The following is a 14,328-nucleotide window of genomic DNA, read 5'->3' on the forward strand; positions in this document are numbered from 1 at the left end:
CATGTCCGTCTTTAAAATGGTAAAGAATTCATTGAGTATCTAGAAGGTTTGGTAGCCTTTCCATCTGACAAAGACAAAAACAAAGCTTAAGAAAACTGTTCTGTGCACTCTCAAGATAAGCTTTAAAACATGGTTTGGAACAGACATCTCCTCTTGCTTCAGTAATCCAACTTCTGACTTGTGCTCTGCTTCTGTAAGTAAATGAATATAATCCATCCCATTTTCAATCTTATCCTGAAGAATGCTTTTTATTCAGTTACAAACACACTGCAGGTCCACAGATATTTTATACAAATAATGAAAGTTTTGGTGCTCACCACATTGCGGTATCATGTTCTACTACCATCTAGGTAATGGCATGAAGACTAGAAAGCTGTTCTCTGCCTGCCTCTCTTGGAAGAGTCTCTTCTCTGTTTTATACCAGGCTGTTTTGAGTTGCTGGGTTGCTGTACAATCCACAGAATTTATACATTCTAATGCTTAAAAGAGTAGATAGCTAACTTTATTAGTCTTAGTGGCTTTAATCTGACAAATGTCACGGAGAATCTTTCTTACAGACTGCTAAGCATGCACAGATTGACTGCAAAGCAAGTTGCCTCCCCTCACATTTTACTTTATGCCTTGGCTAAATGCCTATTAGAAGAACTTGATCCAACAGCTGAGAAGGTCATAAGTTAAATCAGTTGAAGAGAGTCCAATTTCTAGTTTTAAAAGCCCTGCTATCATTCCATGGCTTCCCTTCTTGCTGTGCTAATACGGCGCTAAGAGTGGAGGAGCTGAATGTGTTCGGAAAAATAGACTTATCTGGACATGTTCAAACCAATGTAGAAAAGAAATGCATTAGCACCACTGGAAATAGATCCAAAGTTCTGCATAGCAGAGAGGGGCTCAGTGTACTTGATAGCAAGAATTAAGCAGAGTATCTTGGGTATTATCTAGAGAATAATGGAGTTAAAAATATGACTTAAAATGGATTGTGATAAAATGAAGCCATTTCTCTCCCTAGACTTTACTGCTTAGCTTTGTGTCTAGTAATATGGATTGAAGGTTCTGCTAGAATTTCCCTCCTGTTGTCTCTAAAACCCACTTAGCTTGCTGTGTTGTATTTAACACTGATGAGTGCTGTTTAACCCTCATCTGCCGGAAATTCTGTTATTGCTGTTTGAAGACCTCGGAGTCAACTGGAGGTTCCCCCATCCCATGTCACTGTTTATTGACCAAAATACATTTGGTGAGAGTATTTTGCTCCAAGAGTTTTCGTAAGAGATATACAGCCCCATCCTCTGCAAGTTTACTCAAAAGCAAGTCTCACATAAGCTTACTCCCATGAAGGTGTGCATACGGTTATAGCCTTCGCAAGTGTGAAATCAGGAAGAGTAATTCCATTATGTTTTAGTGCATCACTCTGCATTGCAATGCGTGTGGTGGGACTGCATATTGTGTTTGTTCAAGTTTAGCTTATCTGTTTACTACTTGAACTAAAAAGCATGGAGTCAAGGCAATCAGTTTTGCCCTGTACAATGACCTGTTGATGTTGATAGCCAGTGGGGAGTCACCTTGCTTAAAGACCACAGGGCCAAGGAGTAAATTTTGTTTTAGAGTTTGGCTTCTGTAAGCATGGGTTTGCAGCCTTCCCACATGAATCTAGTGAATGGCAATTGCAAGAAGTCACTATGTGATGATAAAATGGGTCATCAGAATATACCCACAGAATACCTTTGGAAGATTTATCAATATGAATTCCTCTTACTGGAGATTATATGTATTCCTTCAATGTCAATCCACTGATATTACAAAAAAGGGCAATATTTGCATCACATTATACTGATCAGCTCTAGTGAATTGGGGAAATTCATTTCTATAGGATGTTTCAATCGATAAATTCTTTAGCGGAATGGAAAAGTTGGATTAGTATGTGAGATAACTATCAAACGTGGCAGTTTGTTTTAATGTTGCACCTTACAAATGACTCTTCTGAAAACATCCTATGATTTAAAGCAAGAGGCAAGGGTGTAAAGTTGTTACTTTCATCTAGATAGACTTGAGAACATACAGCAATTTCTCCTATGGAGATCGGCTTTACTCTTACACCAGCTCTCGTTGCTGGAATTTGACCTGCCTTGTCTCTGTTATAGCTGAGTACTAACAAAATATTAGTTTAATCCTTCATGCCTATCTTCCTACATCCTAATCCCTAAGAATGTTTACAACGGAAATGACCATTTGCTTGGAGAGAGCAGAAAAACTGATGTTTAGTCATTTTTTGCATTTAGTTTATATACTGTTGGCATGGATATTTGTAAAAGGACATGCATCATAAGGCAACATTGTGTCAGAAGTTTGCATAACTCTGAAGATCACAAAGTCTGCTTTTATGTTCTGTAGCTTGGTTGGTATGATCAACGTTAACAATCTGAGTGCAGGTAACAAATTATAATACCGGCAACTCCCCATTTATGCAAGGGTTATGTTCCAAGGCACCGCACGTTTAAGTGAAATAGTGTATATTTGAAATGCCATCAGAAAAGCCTGCAAACACCCCATTCCGCCCCCATCCCTTTTTGTGATGTTTTTTGGTCACTTCCAGGTTCAGTCCAATACACATATGCACAGCTGTGCACATACTGAAGGTGTGTAAATGGGAGGTTGCCTGTAATCCTGTATGTTAATAGCAACCTCATTTTCTGAGTGTGGATCCCTGTCCAGTAAAATGTCATCACCCATGCTAAAGAAAGGCATTATCAGCCAGCTTGGGGAAATCCCATGGCTTGCCAAAATATAAAAATGGGACTCAATAAAGCTCTGAGCATGGACAGTAGCCACAGGATGCTGGCTGACTTGTGGGAAATGAATGGGACAGGGAATGGGGTGTCTGAGAAGAAGGCACGGCTGGAACCCTAGACAGCAACACTTTCCACTGCAACAGATTCCACTTGTTGCAGGCTCCACATGTTCATTCATTCTTAAGTGCTTGGGGGGGGGTAATAAGAGGCTGTATAGAATATAGAACTGAGAACCTCCCTGCAAGTTTACAATCTTAAGATTAGAATTCAATACACAACAGGGGATTTATGCATCATGATAAGCTCGGGCCATCCCACATCATGAATCCAAAACTCCAGGGGAGTTGCATCTGTAAGACACCTCAGTAGTGTGCTCTGGGTGCAAGACACTTGCAGGTGTTGCCAAGAACACCCAAAACATGCATAAATGAACAAAATTGGGATTGTGCACCCCAAACTTAGCTTTCAGTCACCCCTGCACCATACATCTACATGTCCAGCAGAGTAGAAGAGGAGGCAGCATATGAACCAATGCACAAGCCACTCTCAAGCATAGTTCTGTAGAAATTAATAATGCACCAGTTTGAGCTGCCCAAATGTGTCTGCTTGAAGTTTGAGCATGCATGCACTGACATGTATTATGACAAACTTGTAAGACTAGATACGTTCAGAACAAGGTAACTATAATCTCTTAACAACTGAGATTTAGAGGTTTCTTGTGAGATTCACATTAATGCTGTTAATATAAAGTAAGTTTGCACAGAATGCTGGTTGGGATGTTTCAAATAACTATATCAAAACATACAGTAAAGAGTTCCACCAGGCTGCAGTTTTATACCCACTCTCTAGAGAATAGATCCCATTTAATTCAGTGGGTATAAAAATATTCTGAGTAGATATATATTGGATGGCAGTGTTAGTAAATTTTTGACACACAGACTATGTGATTGCTGCAGGTTTTATCACCTATTCCCTACTCTCGAGATATAGATGCTTCCAAAAATCATGTTCTGGAATGATATGTAATAAAACGCATGGGAAAAATGTACTGATTTTAGTGGTATGGCTCAAGAACTGTGGATTGTATCCAAGTCATCCTGTTCCCGCCAGGACTTGTTCCCACCATATTTCCCTCCCTCTTCTCTCACTGCGCACTCTAATATGATCCATAGGATCAAGGGAACTCCCCAAAACAGATTTGGGAAGCACACGGGGATTGGAGGAAGTTCCAGCACCAGCAAAAAGACTTTGTAGGATACAACCCTATTTAAACGTTTCCAGATGTGAACATTTAGAAACAAGTGTCTATTTTACACACAGATTAACACAACTGAAGTGCAGTGGATCATAGCATCACAGTGGAATGCAATTCAGATACATAATCCAACCTAATTAGTATATATTGTTGTTTAAAGCAGTTTGGGGTATTATATGGGACCTGTACACAGATGGCCTCACTTTCTAACTGGAACTACAAATAAAGTGTTGGGTTTTTTATAGAGAATGAATGTCTTCAGTAAGGTTGAAGGGGATGAAGGTCCAAAGTCCCGTACTTCCTTCACTTTGAAAATGCAAAAGTATATATATGCAAAAGTATATATGTGCATTTCCGTTCTAAAAGACACATGGGAAATCCTGAATTACTATTATTTTGCCTAACACAAGCACAACTAACGATGCAGTGTGCACATATCAAATTAGGCCATGGCATAATTTCAATGTGAGATTATGGTGTCTTTACATCTTTCATATTGGGGTGGGGGACTGCAGGGACAGGGTCCCAATGCAGCCCTCCAAGTTTCTCTATCTGGTCTTTCCCCCCCATGCCCTCCCCACTAAGACCCTGTCCCTCAGATGTCCTGCTTGGCACCCTTGAACTCCAATAACACTTTTTGCTTGCCTGCATGGAGAACAGAGGTATGTGTGTGTGTGCAGAGATTAGCCTACTGTATAAAAGTAAAATTTACACTGATTGCTCCACCCTCATTTGCCCCTAGCCCCACCCACCACTGCCATGTGGCATTTGGAACATGGAACATGCCCAGGAGGGAATGCAGTCCTTGAGCTGAAAAACATTCCTCACCCCTAAATATATGCGTTTTTTTACATGTACGAGTCCAAATGTACAAAACTGGGTGCATGCCGTCAGAGTGGGTCTTTGTCCTATTGCTGTTGTGAATGCCTATAGTTTAGCCAGTAATGAAAACATGCTACCAGTGTCACCAAACTGCAGCAAGGGACATAATGGTGTGTCATCTGCAATCATGCAGATTGCACTGAGCAGGCAGTAGGACTATAGGATCTCCAAGGTGCCTTACAACTCTTAAAAGGCTATGATTCCATAACCAATTTCCTAGTGAGTCTTTATGATTGTGAAAACAAGTTTAAACAGGCAAGTGCACAACGGCTGGTGAAATCTCCAGTTGGATGTGCTGCAGGGGGAACTTAGAAGTTGCAATGGAGGAATGAGACTAGGCTTCAGTGTTCCTTATTGCATCTTACCCTCACTTGTTGCCTACAACCTGCCAACCTCTGCTATAAAGACACTGTTAACCTCTCAGCAAACCTCTGATTGCTGCAACCGTTATACTTGGGGCTTCCTTTGAAAAGCATTCAGAAACTACAGCTAGTGCAGAATTCAGCGGCCAATTGTTGACTGGAACCAGGCAGTCAAAGCATACAACACAGTTCTAGTCCAACTGCATTGGTTGTCAGTTTGGGACCCCGATATCTTAAGGACTGCATCTCTCCATCGGAACCTACCCAGATCCTGCTAATACCATCAGACATCCTTCTCTGTGTGCCCAACTTCTCCCCTACCACAAGAGGTGTGGTGTAGGTGGCAAGGCAAGAATTTTTCTGTGTATGTATGTAAAGCAAAACTCAATAAAAATTATAAAAAAGAATGGGCTTGTCCAGTGTTGTCGCCATTTGTAGAATGCTTTTTCTAGGGAAACATGTCTGGCATTGTCATTGTCAACTTTCAGAAGCTAGGCAAAGCATTGTTGTTCACCTAGGCTTTTAAGTTGTTAAATAGGATCATACTAGAGTCTGATTTAGGGGTTTTATTTGGCAGGGGAGGCTTTGTCCAAGCAGTATTGTTGGATGAATACTTTTTACATAAAATGTGCACTTTTGCTGCATTTTCTTGATGTATTTTTTTAAATGTTTGTTAATCTTGTTGCTTTGAGCCACTCTTTGTGTAGAAAGTGACAAATAAATGCTGGTGATGATTGTAATATTCCCATGGTTAGCAAGAGCTGGATAAATTAGGCAAATACATTTGTTTTTACATAATTTAAAGTTACAGTATTGACTTGGTTCAGTCCTGCCTGCAAAGTTCTTGAAAATAATCAGCGTCTATTCGAAGGGCTGCAAGTATAGCTGTTACTTCCTCTTACTTTTGGCAGGGTGTTTGTACTGTCCTCCTAAGGTATCTGTTCAGTCCAGTCCTCTCCATAAGTGGCTGGTGCCCTGGCTCATCCTAAAGGGGACTGGACTTCCACCCTTTCTCCAATCCCAAAACTGCCATTAACCACCTCCATGACCATAACTAGATATGAATCTCTTTAGATATTTTTTTTTTAAGTCAGTGTACCCAAGCGGTATAAATAGCCTAAAGTGCGGCAGGGCCCATGGTGTATGGTAACTGTTCAGTGTAGTCTGGCAGCTAGCCAGACCCTTAGATATTTATCATCCTCTATATATAAAACTGATTTTGCACAGCATTTTGAATTGTAGAGAAAAAGGTTAGGAGCTCCCCTAGCCCAATAACAAATTCCTTTGACGTCTCTCCTGATTTGTTTCAGAGCTGATCTTGTACAAGGCTTTCAATAAGCCTTTCTCATACAATCTTGCATGGAAACAGACTTCACTGTGCTCCAGTCTACCTGTCAGCCTCATTTAACTGGTGTGTATCTTGAGAACTGGTGTTGCCAGCCAGAAGGGAGAGGCCTAGGTTATCAGCCCAGTTCAGCCATGATTGTCTAAGGCACATCCTAATTCCTCTCGTAAAACTGTTCTTCACATGTAAACGTTGGTAAATATTGATTTAGTTCACACAGCTGGAGTTTAATAAACTGTTAATTAGTACAGATTAGACATGACAATCTATACAAAACTTGCAGTAAAGATCACATTTCAATATCCACACAGTCCAGTGAGGATAGAGTTGTAAAATGGTTTTAAACTTGTTCCCTTCAATGTACCGTATACTGTATATTGTATTTTGTGAATGTGGTCCAACTATGCTGAGCTCTAGCAACCAATTAACACCTTGAATCAGCCTGCTTATTAATATGTTTTTTCTGTGATACCTCCCTGATCCAAATACTTAAGAAGCAAATCACTGATTTCAGTAAAAAAAATCCATCTCATAATGTCTTTGTTAGTAACGTGGCATTGTTTGCCACTGCAAACACAAGAGGTACAGTAATTCTGGGGTAGACAGAGCAGTTCAAGAGAGATTTTCTGTATGTGTCCTAATCCAATTTTAAACACTTTCCTGTACAATAAACCCATTTGCTTCCATTCCTGCTCCCAATGTGATCTTCGCATCCTATACTGGAAGAATGCGAATTCATGAAATGTGCCCTACATGGGATTAAAATTAACCCACAACAAAAGCGTGAGATCTTATGAATGAGCCCTAGACCACAATAATTGATCCTGAATGAAGGGATATGATACAAGAGCTCTAAAAAGTAGCATTAGTCTGAGATAAAAGGGTGTGCTTGTTTATGTGGTTTCAGACAGGAGAGATATGTTAGCGGCCGGATTTAAGAAAACGAAAAAACCAAAGTTACACTCCTTAAGGCTGTAATCCTATCACACTAACCAGGGAATGAGTTCCTGCCGAGTAAGCATGCACAAGTTGACCCCAGCCTTGTTCACACCTTGCACCGAACACAGGTGAAAGAGTGTACACGTGAACAAGTCAGTACAACTGTTTGCGTATGCAGGTTACACACTCACTGAATGCCACCGTGAACACCCTTACAGTAAAAAGTGCTTGAGTTTAGCACGGGTCCAAACCTTGTTTTTATCTCGGGCGCCCCGAGCAGCTAAGGCGGCCCTGCTCCGAGTCCTGGCTCGCCCTGACTTACCTGGGAGTAAAGCCTATTGAACAAAGCAGGCCTGTCTGTTGGCCAGTTCCCCTTCCCGCTCCGCAGGCGGGACGAGGCTGAGCGAGGGGGGTCCCAGAGCCGCTGCTGGCCAGCTCCTTCCCGGCGCGGCCGAGAGGGAAACGCGGCGGGCTGGACGGGCGCGTAGGCCGCAGCCTCGCCTCCCCTCCCGCCCTCAGCCCCGGGCCGTTTCCTTCCTCCCCCTTTTCCTTCCTTCCTCCCCTCCTTCCCGGGGCCTGCCTGCCCGGGCAGCCCCCTCCCCGAGCCGGGGGCTTCTTTCTCCTTTCAGGGCATGGCGGCTCGGGGGACTATTTGGGACAGGAGCCCTCCTGGCTCGGGGGGCGGAGGAGGTCCCGGCCGGCAGACACTCCTTATACGGCCCGGCCCGTGTTACCTGGGCGCGGGCCAGGCGCTCCTTCTTTGGGCAGCCCCGCGGCAGCGCAAGGGGCCTGGGGGGCTCCGGCCAGGCCGCCCGGGCTCGCTCGGTGCCCGACACCCAAATATGGAGACATTCCTGTGGGTCGGCGGCAAGGGAGGGAAGAGCCCGGCCGGGAGCCTATATAAAACCCACCGGGCTTCCTCGCAAGCCCACCGAGCTGTAAGAGCTGGGAGAAGCAGCAACCGGAGCTAAGAGCCAGGAACCAACCCGAAGGTGAGGAGCGGGCGGGCAAGGGGGATGGATCCGGGCAGGACCACATGATGTGGGGGGAACTCCCAGCCACGCGGCCCTGGGGATACCCGGGAGAGGGAAGGTGGAGACATCGCAAAGCCAGCCCCGAAAGGAGGGAGCCTTCCAACTCCTCTCCGGTGCAAAGCAGAAATGGGCAACGGGGAGCAGAAAGCAGCTGCGTCCAGCCTTCTCCAGGCGTTCTTCAATTGCCACTATTTTTTTTTTAAAAAAAGTTTTTTACATTAAATTATAAAAGAGATCCTGCCTGCATCCAGCCTTTAAACCAACCCGGGAGCAAGCTTTCAACTTATGCAGAATCTCTCACTTGGCTTAGGCTGCTGCTAAGACTTGTGAAGATTCTGACACACACGCTCATATTGTAAGATGGAATCATCCGTAGTCTGCGGAGTCCCACGCCAAGGATCTCTGAGATGCGGGCTCAGGGTTTGACTCTGCCACCCACGGAACAAGTCGCTGCTGGCCACTTGGAGGGGACTCTGAAGGAGAGGGGAGGCTAGAACTGACAGCTGCCAAGTTATAAATTGCCTGGGAGGAACAAATCCACTTCTCACTTGGAACATAACTGGTTCCATTGGTATTTATCATTAAATTAGAAGGGCTTTGAAGGATCCAGCCCTTTTGTTACCGTGTTTTATATTACTGAATGAATGGTAATTTTACTGTGGGTTAGGCACACGGTGTTGAGCTACAAAGGATAGAAACCGTTTTATTTGAAGGATGAGATTTGATTCTGGGTTATTATTTTTTCATCCTTTGCTTCCCTAATTCCCGAAGTTTTCATGCACAGAGAAAGGGCTCACCCAGTTGGAAGCCTCTGTTACACCAAGCCGGATTCTCTAGGGTGTAGCTAGTCCTGAAGAAAGTCAGGGGTCCCCTTGTCCCCAGGACAAAGGACAATCCATCATTTGCAGCACTACAGCTCAGAGTGGTTAGTGCTGCCTGGAAGTACAGGTATGCCCAGAAGGTTTCTCAAGGAAGCAAGCCTTCAAGCTTTTCCTTGCAAACCGTATGTTCCACAAGGGAAAATATCCCCTATTTTGTGAGCTGTTGCACGCTGTGTCATGCTGCTCAGATTGTGTGACAAGGTTTGGGTTATCTCCATTGAGATGTAAAATGGACCAACCTTATTCAACTTTGTCACTCTCTGAAAGTGCTAGTCACTTTAGACATGTGTCAAAAGTTTGGGGGTGATGCCTTTGCTAAAGCTCTTCAGCATACTTCTAATTCCAGGTACAAGAGCATAATACCTTGCATATTAGCATTTTAATGTGGGGATCTAGAAGTGGGTGGCCTGCACATGTTTTAAGAGGGAGTTTGATTTAAATTTGATTTTTCAAAGTGTACAGCTCCAACCCTAACCACATTTACTATAGACCAAGTACCACTGAATTCAGTAGAGCTTCCTTATTCAAAATGTGTTGGATTGCATTGTAAAGCCCAACCTATTACTCTGGAAGTAACTGAAAACAAATGGGACTTCATCCTAAGTAAATGTGATTCAGTTTCTCGACCCCAAAAAGTTCATCTAACTGTGCTGAAGATTCAGCTGTTACTTGGTTTGCAGTTTGCAGATCTTTATTAACAATAAAGTAAGCAGGTGAAAGGGGAACAGAAAATAATCTATTTTGTGGCCAGTGTAGGAACTGCTTTCTCCAGATTGATGGCCTATACTCCCCCACCATGGGGGAGACCCCCCTGTCAGACTTCCATAGATCAGAATTCTGCCCGTAGCCTCTAAGCTTTTGTGAGTGGATGCCTGCTGCCCGGTTGCCTCTTGTGAACTCTTCTTGCTTCTGCTTTGTCTCCAGAAAGCCGACACCATGTGTGATGAGGATGAGACCACCGCGCTCGTATGCGACAACGGCTCCGGCCTGGTGAAGGCTGGCTTCGCCGGGGATGATGCCCCCAGGGCTGTGTTCCCCTCCATTGTTGGCCGCCCACGTCATCAGGTATTTTAGCCTCTTCTGCCAGCCATGCCCCTCTCCAGCTATAGGCAGGTTGAGACATGGTGACATCTGTTAGATTAATTCCCATTCTACTGGACCCTGAGTGGGACTGAGGAAATAATATATATGCGAGATGAGCCACAGAATTTCTCTTTTCTTTCCCCCACTCCCATTTGGACTTCCTAGGATTAGAAAGATTAAGTCTACAATTCTGTTAATTCTTACTTGGGTGTATGTACCACAGAATTCTACAGAATACAAACATCTATAGAGAGGTGGCATTCAGTTTATGGACTTCCCAGGGGCATAAGTCTTTGAAATAGGGATATCAATAATTGCCCTAGTAAGCATTTTTTTATTTGAAATGTGAGGTGTGTCCATCATAGCTTATGAGCTTATACTATCTCTAAAAAAGAATAGGAATACATTAAGGGAAAATCAGCTGTTCTCAGCAGTCTATTACAGTGTTCCCTATTTTCCTAAGAAAAGGATAGAATTTTGTTTGTTGGTCCCCTAAATAAATTATTTACAGCTACTGCTAGGTGTTTCCTTCCTGCACCTTGCACTTTTTTCTCTGTTGTGAAGGAAAGGTCTTAGGGCCTTGGTAGGAATAGCTTATAGCTCTTTGCTTAGTGTAGAGGACAGCAATTAGGTTGTCATAATCCACTTCCTCAGCCCTAAGAAGATGCTGAGAGCTTTTCCCACTTCCTTCCTAGGGTGTCATGGTGGGTATGGGTCAAAAAGACTCCTACGTAGGGGATGAAGCTCAGAGCAAGAGAGGTATCCTGACCCTGAAGTACCCCATTGAGCATGGCATCATCACCAACTGGGATGACATGGAGAAGATCTGGCATCACACCTTCTACAATGAGCTCCGTGTGGCCCCTGAGGAGCACCCCACCCTGCTCACTGAGGCCCCCCTCAACCCCAAGGCCAACCGTGAAAAGATGACCCAAATCATGTTTGAGACCTTCAACGTCCCTGCCATGTATGTGGCTATCCAGGCTGTGCTGTCCCTCTACGCTTCTGGCCGTACCACTGGTGAGTGACAGGACCAGAGATGGAGAAGAGAAAAGGAAGGATGTCCAGGGAACACTGCAAGTCCAAGACAGAGGGGAGGAGAGAGAGTTGTAGTCCAACTACGATAGGGGGTGCCCAGTCATTGGTTTGGGTTTAGGTACACAGGAAACTGCCTTGTGCTGAATCAGGCCACTGGCTCTTCTCGGTTAGTATCATCTGTGAGAACAAGATGCTGGACCAGATGAGCCTTTGGCCTGATCCAGCAGAGCTCTCTTAATGTTCTTACATAGACTGGCATCAGGAGCTTTCCACAGCCCACTTCTTTAAGGAAAGGATAACCTTTATTGTACACTTCAAGCGGTAGTCTGCTACTGAGTCTCCTACATGCCTTTACTGGCACTAAGACTGTCAAGAAAAGGAAGAACCTAGCCACTGGCATGATGGAGTGATGGAGGCCCCCTACACACCTAGCCATTAGCTAGGATGCCCACTAAGGAGGGAGGGACACTTGTCTGCTAGCACTGCCTATGATTCCTGGCAATCTCTCATCTAGATGTCAGCAAGGTTGCATCCCATTCCTCCCTTGCCTGTGTGTCCCATATCAACCTGACGCAGCAAGCAGGTGTTGCAGCCTCCTTTGTTAACTTTCGCACCCGTTTCTTGTTTCTGTAGGTATTGTGCTGGACTCCGGCGATGGTGTCACCCACAACGTGCCCATCTATGAGGGTTATGCTCTGCCCCATGCCATCATGCGTTTGGACCTGGCTGGCCGGGACCTCACTGACTACCTGATGAAGATCCTGACTGAGAGAGGCTACTCTTTCGTCACCACCGGTAAGGAGCGCAGCTTCTTCAGCCCTCAGCCTTTGCGCCAGCGTTTGACTTACACCTCCTCGCCCTGATTTAGAACCATCAATGCCCTTTGCTCCGACAGGCCCTCGGCTCCTTAAGACGCTAGGAGAGGCCTTTGAGTAATTTCTAGGAAGCCAAGCTTTGCATCTGGCCATCAAGTAGAGGATGAGCTTGGAGGCTGATGCCAGGCTCGGTGGAACCTTAACTTTAAAATCAACAGCCAGCCTATCTCATGTTATTGGCCTCATTCATAAAAAGCGTAGGCTAGACTTCCTAGCCCATGTTCTCCCTCTAGTGGCGGATTTTTAAACGTATAAAAACTGAGCTTCAGTTTGATGTACAAGGTGCTGTGCCTGTAATTTTATTATGTGCCTATTGGCTGTTCTCCCCTCCCGGGCGGGATTCTCCTTTGGCAGGCTGCTAAATTCTTCCTCTTCTCTCTTGCTAGCTGAGCGTGAGATTGTCCGTGACATCAAGGAAAAGCTGTGCTACGTGGCTCTGGACTTTGAGAATGAGATGGCTACCGCTGCCTCCTCCTCCTCCCTGGAAAAGAGCTATGAATTGCCTGATGGGCAGGTCATCACCATTGGCAATGAACGTTTCCGTTGCCCAGAAACCCTTTTCCAGCCATCTTTCATTGGTATGTATCTCTCTGTTGAGTGTCCTCGCCACTGACCTCTCTTCTATGAAGAATTCTTTGTGTGCCTGTGGTGCGAGTGGCTTCCTTCACTTTTCTGTTCCTTCACCTTCCCTATGCCACCAGGTATGGAATCCGCTGGTATTCATGAGACAACCTACAACAGCATCATGAAGTGCGATATTGACATCAGAAAGGACCTGTACGCCAACAATGTCATGTCTGGTGGTACCACCATGTATCCCGGTATTGCTGACCGCATGCAGAAGGAAATCACCGCTCTGGCTCCCAGCACAATGAAGATCAAGGTGGGCTTAATTCCATGCATTACTGAATCACAACTCGTATGCATTAGGCATGCAGGAGAGGGAGACCTAATGCTTAGGGCAATTGTGTGCTTTTAATCATAGTGCTTTCAAAGGCATCTCCATGCAAGAACATGAGAAATAGGAGAACAGAATTTAATCACCTTGAGAGGGCCACTCTTACATGGCTCACCCTGTTCTCTGCTTGTACAATCATTACAATACAAACGATGCCACCTAAGTAACTGGGTAACTTTAATACAGTATTAGAGGTGTTGCTAGGAGCTACAACTGGGAATGTGGAGGGCCATGCCTTATTGTATGAGGACTGGATTAGTATTCCTGTATAACTTCAGGTGTAGACCTCTTCCCAGTACCGAAATGGTGGGAGGTGGTGCCACTGCTTATAAAGGATGCTGCTGTCTAGGACACCTTTTGCAGCGTTCTTCTGTCATTATCTAGGGACTCCTGTATCTCCCCCCCCCCCGCCCGCTTGCCAACTGAATCATTCCTTTTCTTCTTGCAGATCATTGCCCCACCTGAGCGTAAGTACTCCGTCTGGATCGGTGGCTCCATCCTGGCTTCCCTGTCCACCTTCCAACAGATGTGGATCACAAAACAGGAATACGATGAAGCCGGCCCATCCATTGTCCACCGTAAATGCTTCTAAACATGTTTACAAAAAAAAAGGATCATTATTATTACTTGGTTACTACTCTCAGGATGACGACATTGTGAGTTGCAGGCTGTTGAACACCTGCAACAGCCACCACAACGTTCTATTTTGTAACAATGTCTTTGTTGCTGTTGCTGCAGACGCCATGTGACACTGAGTGTATGTAAAGTGTACATAAAATTAATTTATTTTACCTCATTTTGTTATTTTTCAAACCAAGCCCTGTGGAAGGAAACCAAAAACAAAAAAATACTCCAAGAAGCATTAAATCATCAGTCATTCTGTCATGCCCCAA

General features: G+C 44.6%; 1 protein-coding gene across 1 annotated transcript; it reads left to right on the forward strand.

Annotated features, from left to right (window-relative positions):
* Nucleotides 1–8,429: 8,429 nt before the first annotated feature.
* Nucleotides 8,430–14,328, forward strand: ACTA1 (actin alpha 1, skeletal muscle). Its single transcript, XM_053382504.1, has 7 exons — nucleotides 8,430–8,558; nucleotides 10,406–10,546; nucleotides 11,260–11,584; nucleotides 12,236–12,397; nucleotides 12,864–13,055; nucleotides 13,179–13,360; nucleotides 13,884–14,328. The coding sequence occupies exons 2-7, from the start codon at nucleotides 10,418–10,420 to the stop codon at nucleotides 14,025–14,027; spliced, it is 1,134 nt and encodes a 377-aa protein (XP_053238479.1). The 5' UTR covers nucleotides 8,430–8,558; nucleotides 10,406–10,417; the 3' UTR covers nucleotides 14,028–14,328.

The sequence above is a fragment of the Podarcis raffonei genome, chromosome 3, assembly GCF_027172205.1.
Source record: "Podarcis raffonei isolate rPodRaf1 chromosome 3, rPodRaf1.pri, whole genome shotgun sequence".
In the NCBI taxonomy this organism is placed as follows: Eukaryota; Metazoa; Chordata; class Lepidosauria; order Squamata; family Lacertidae; genus Podarcis; species Podarcis raffonei.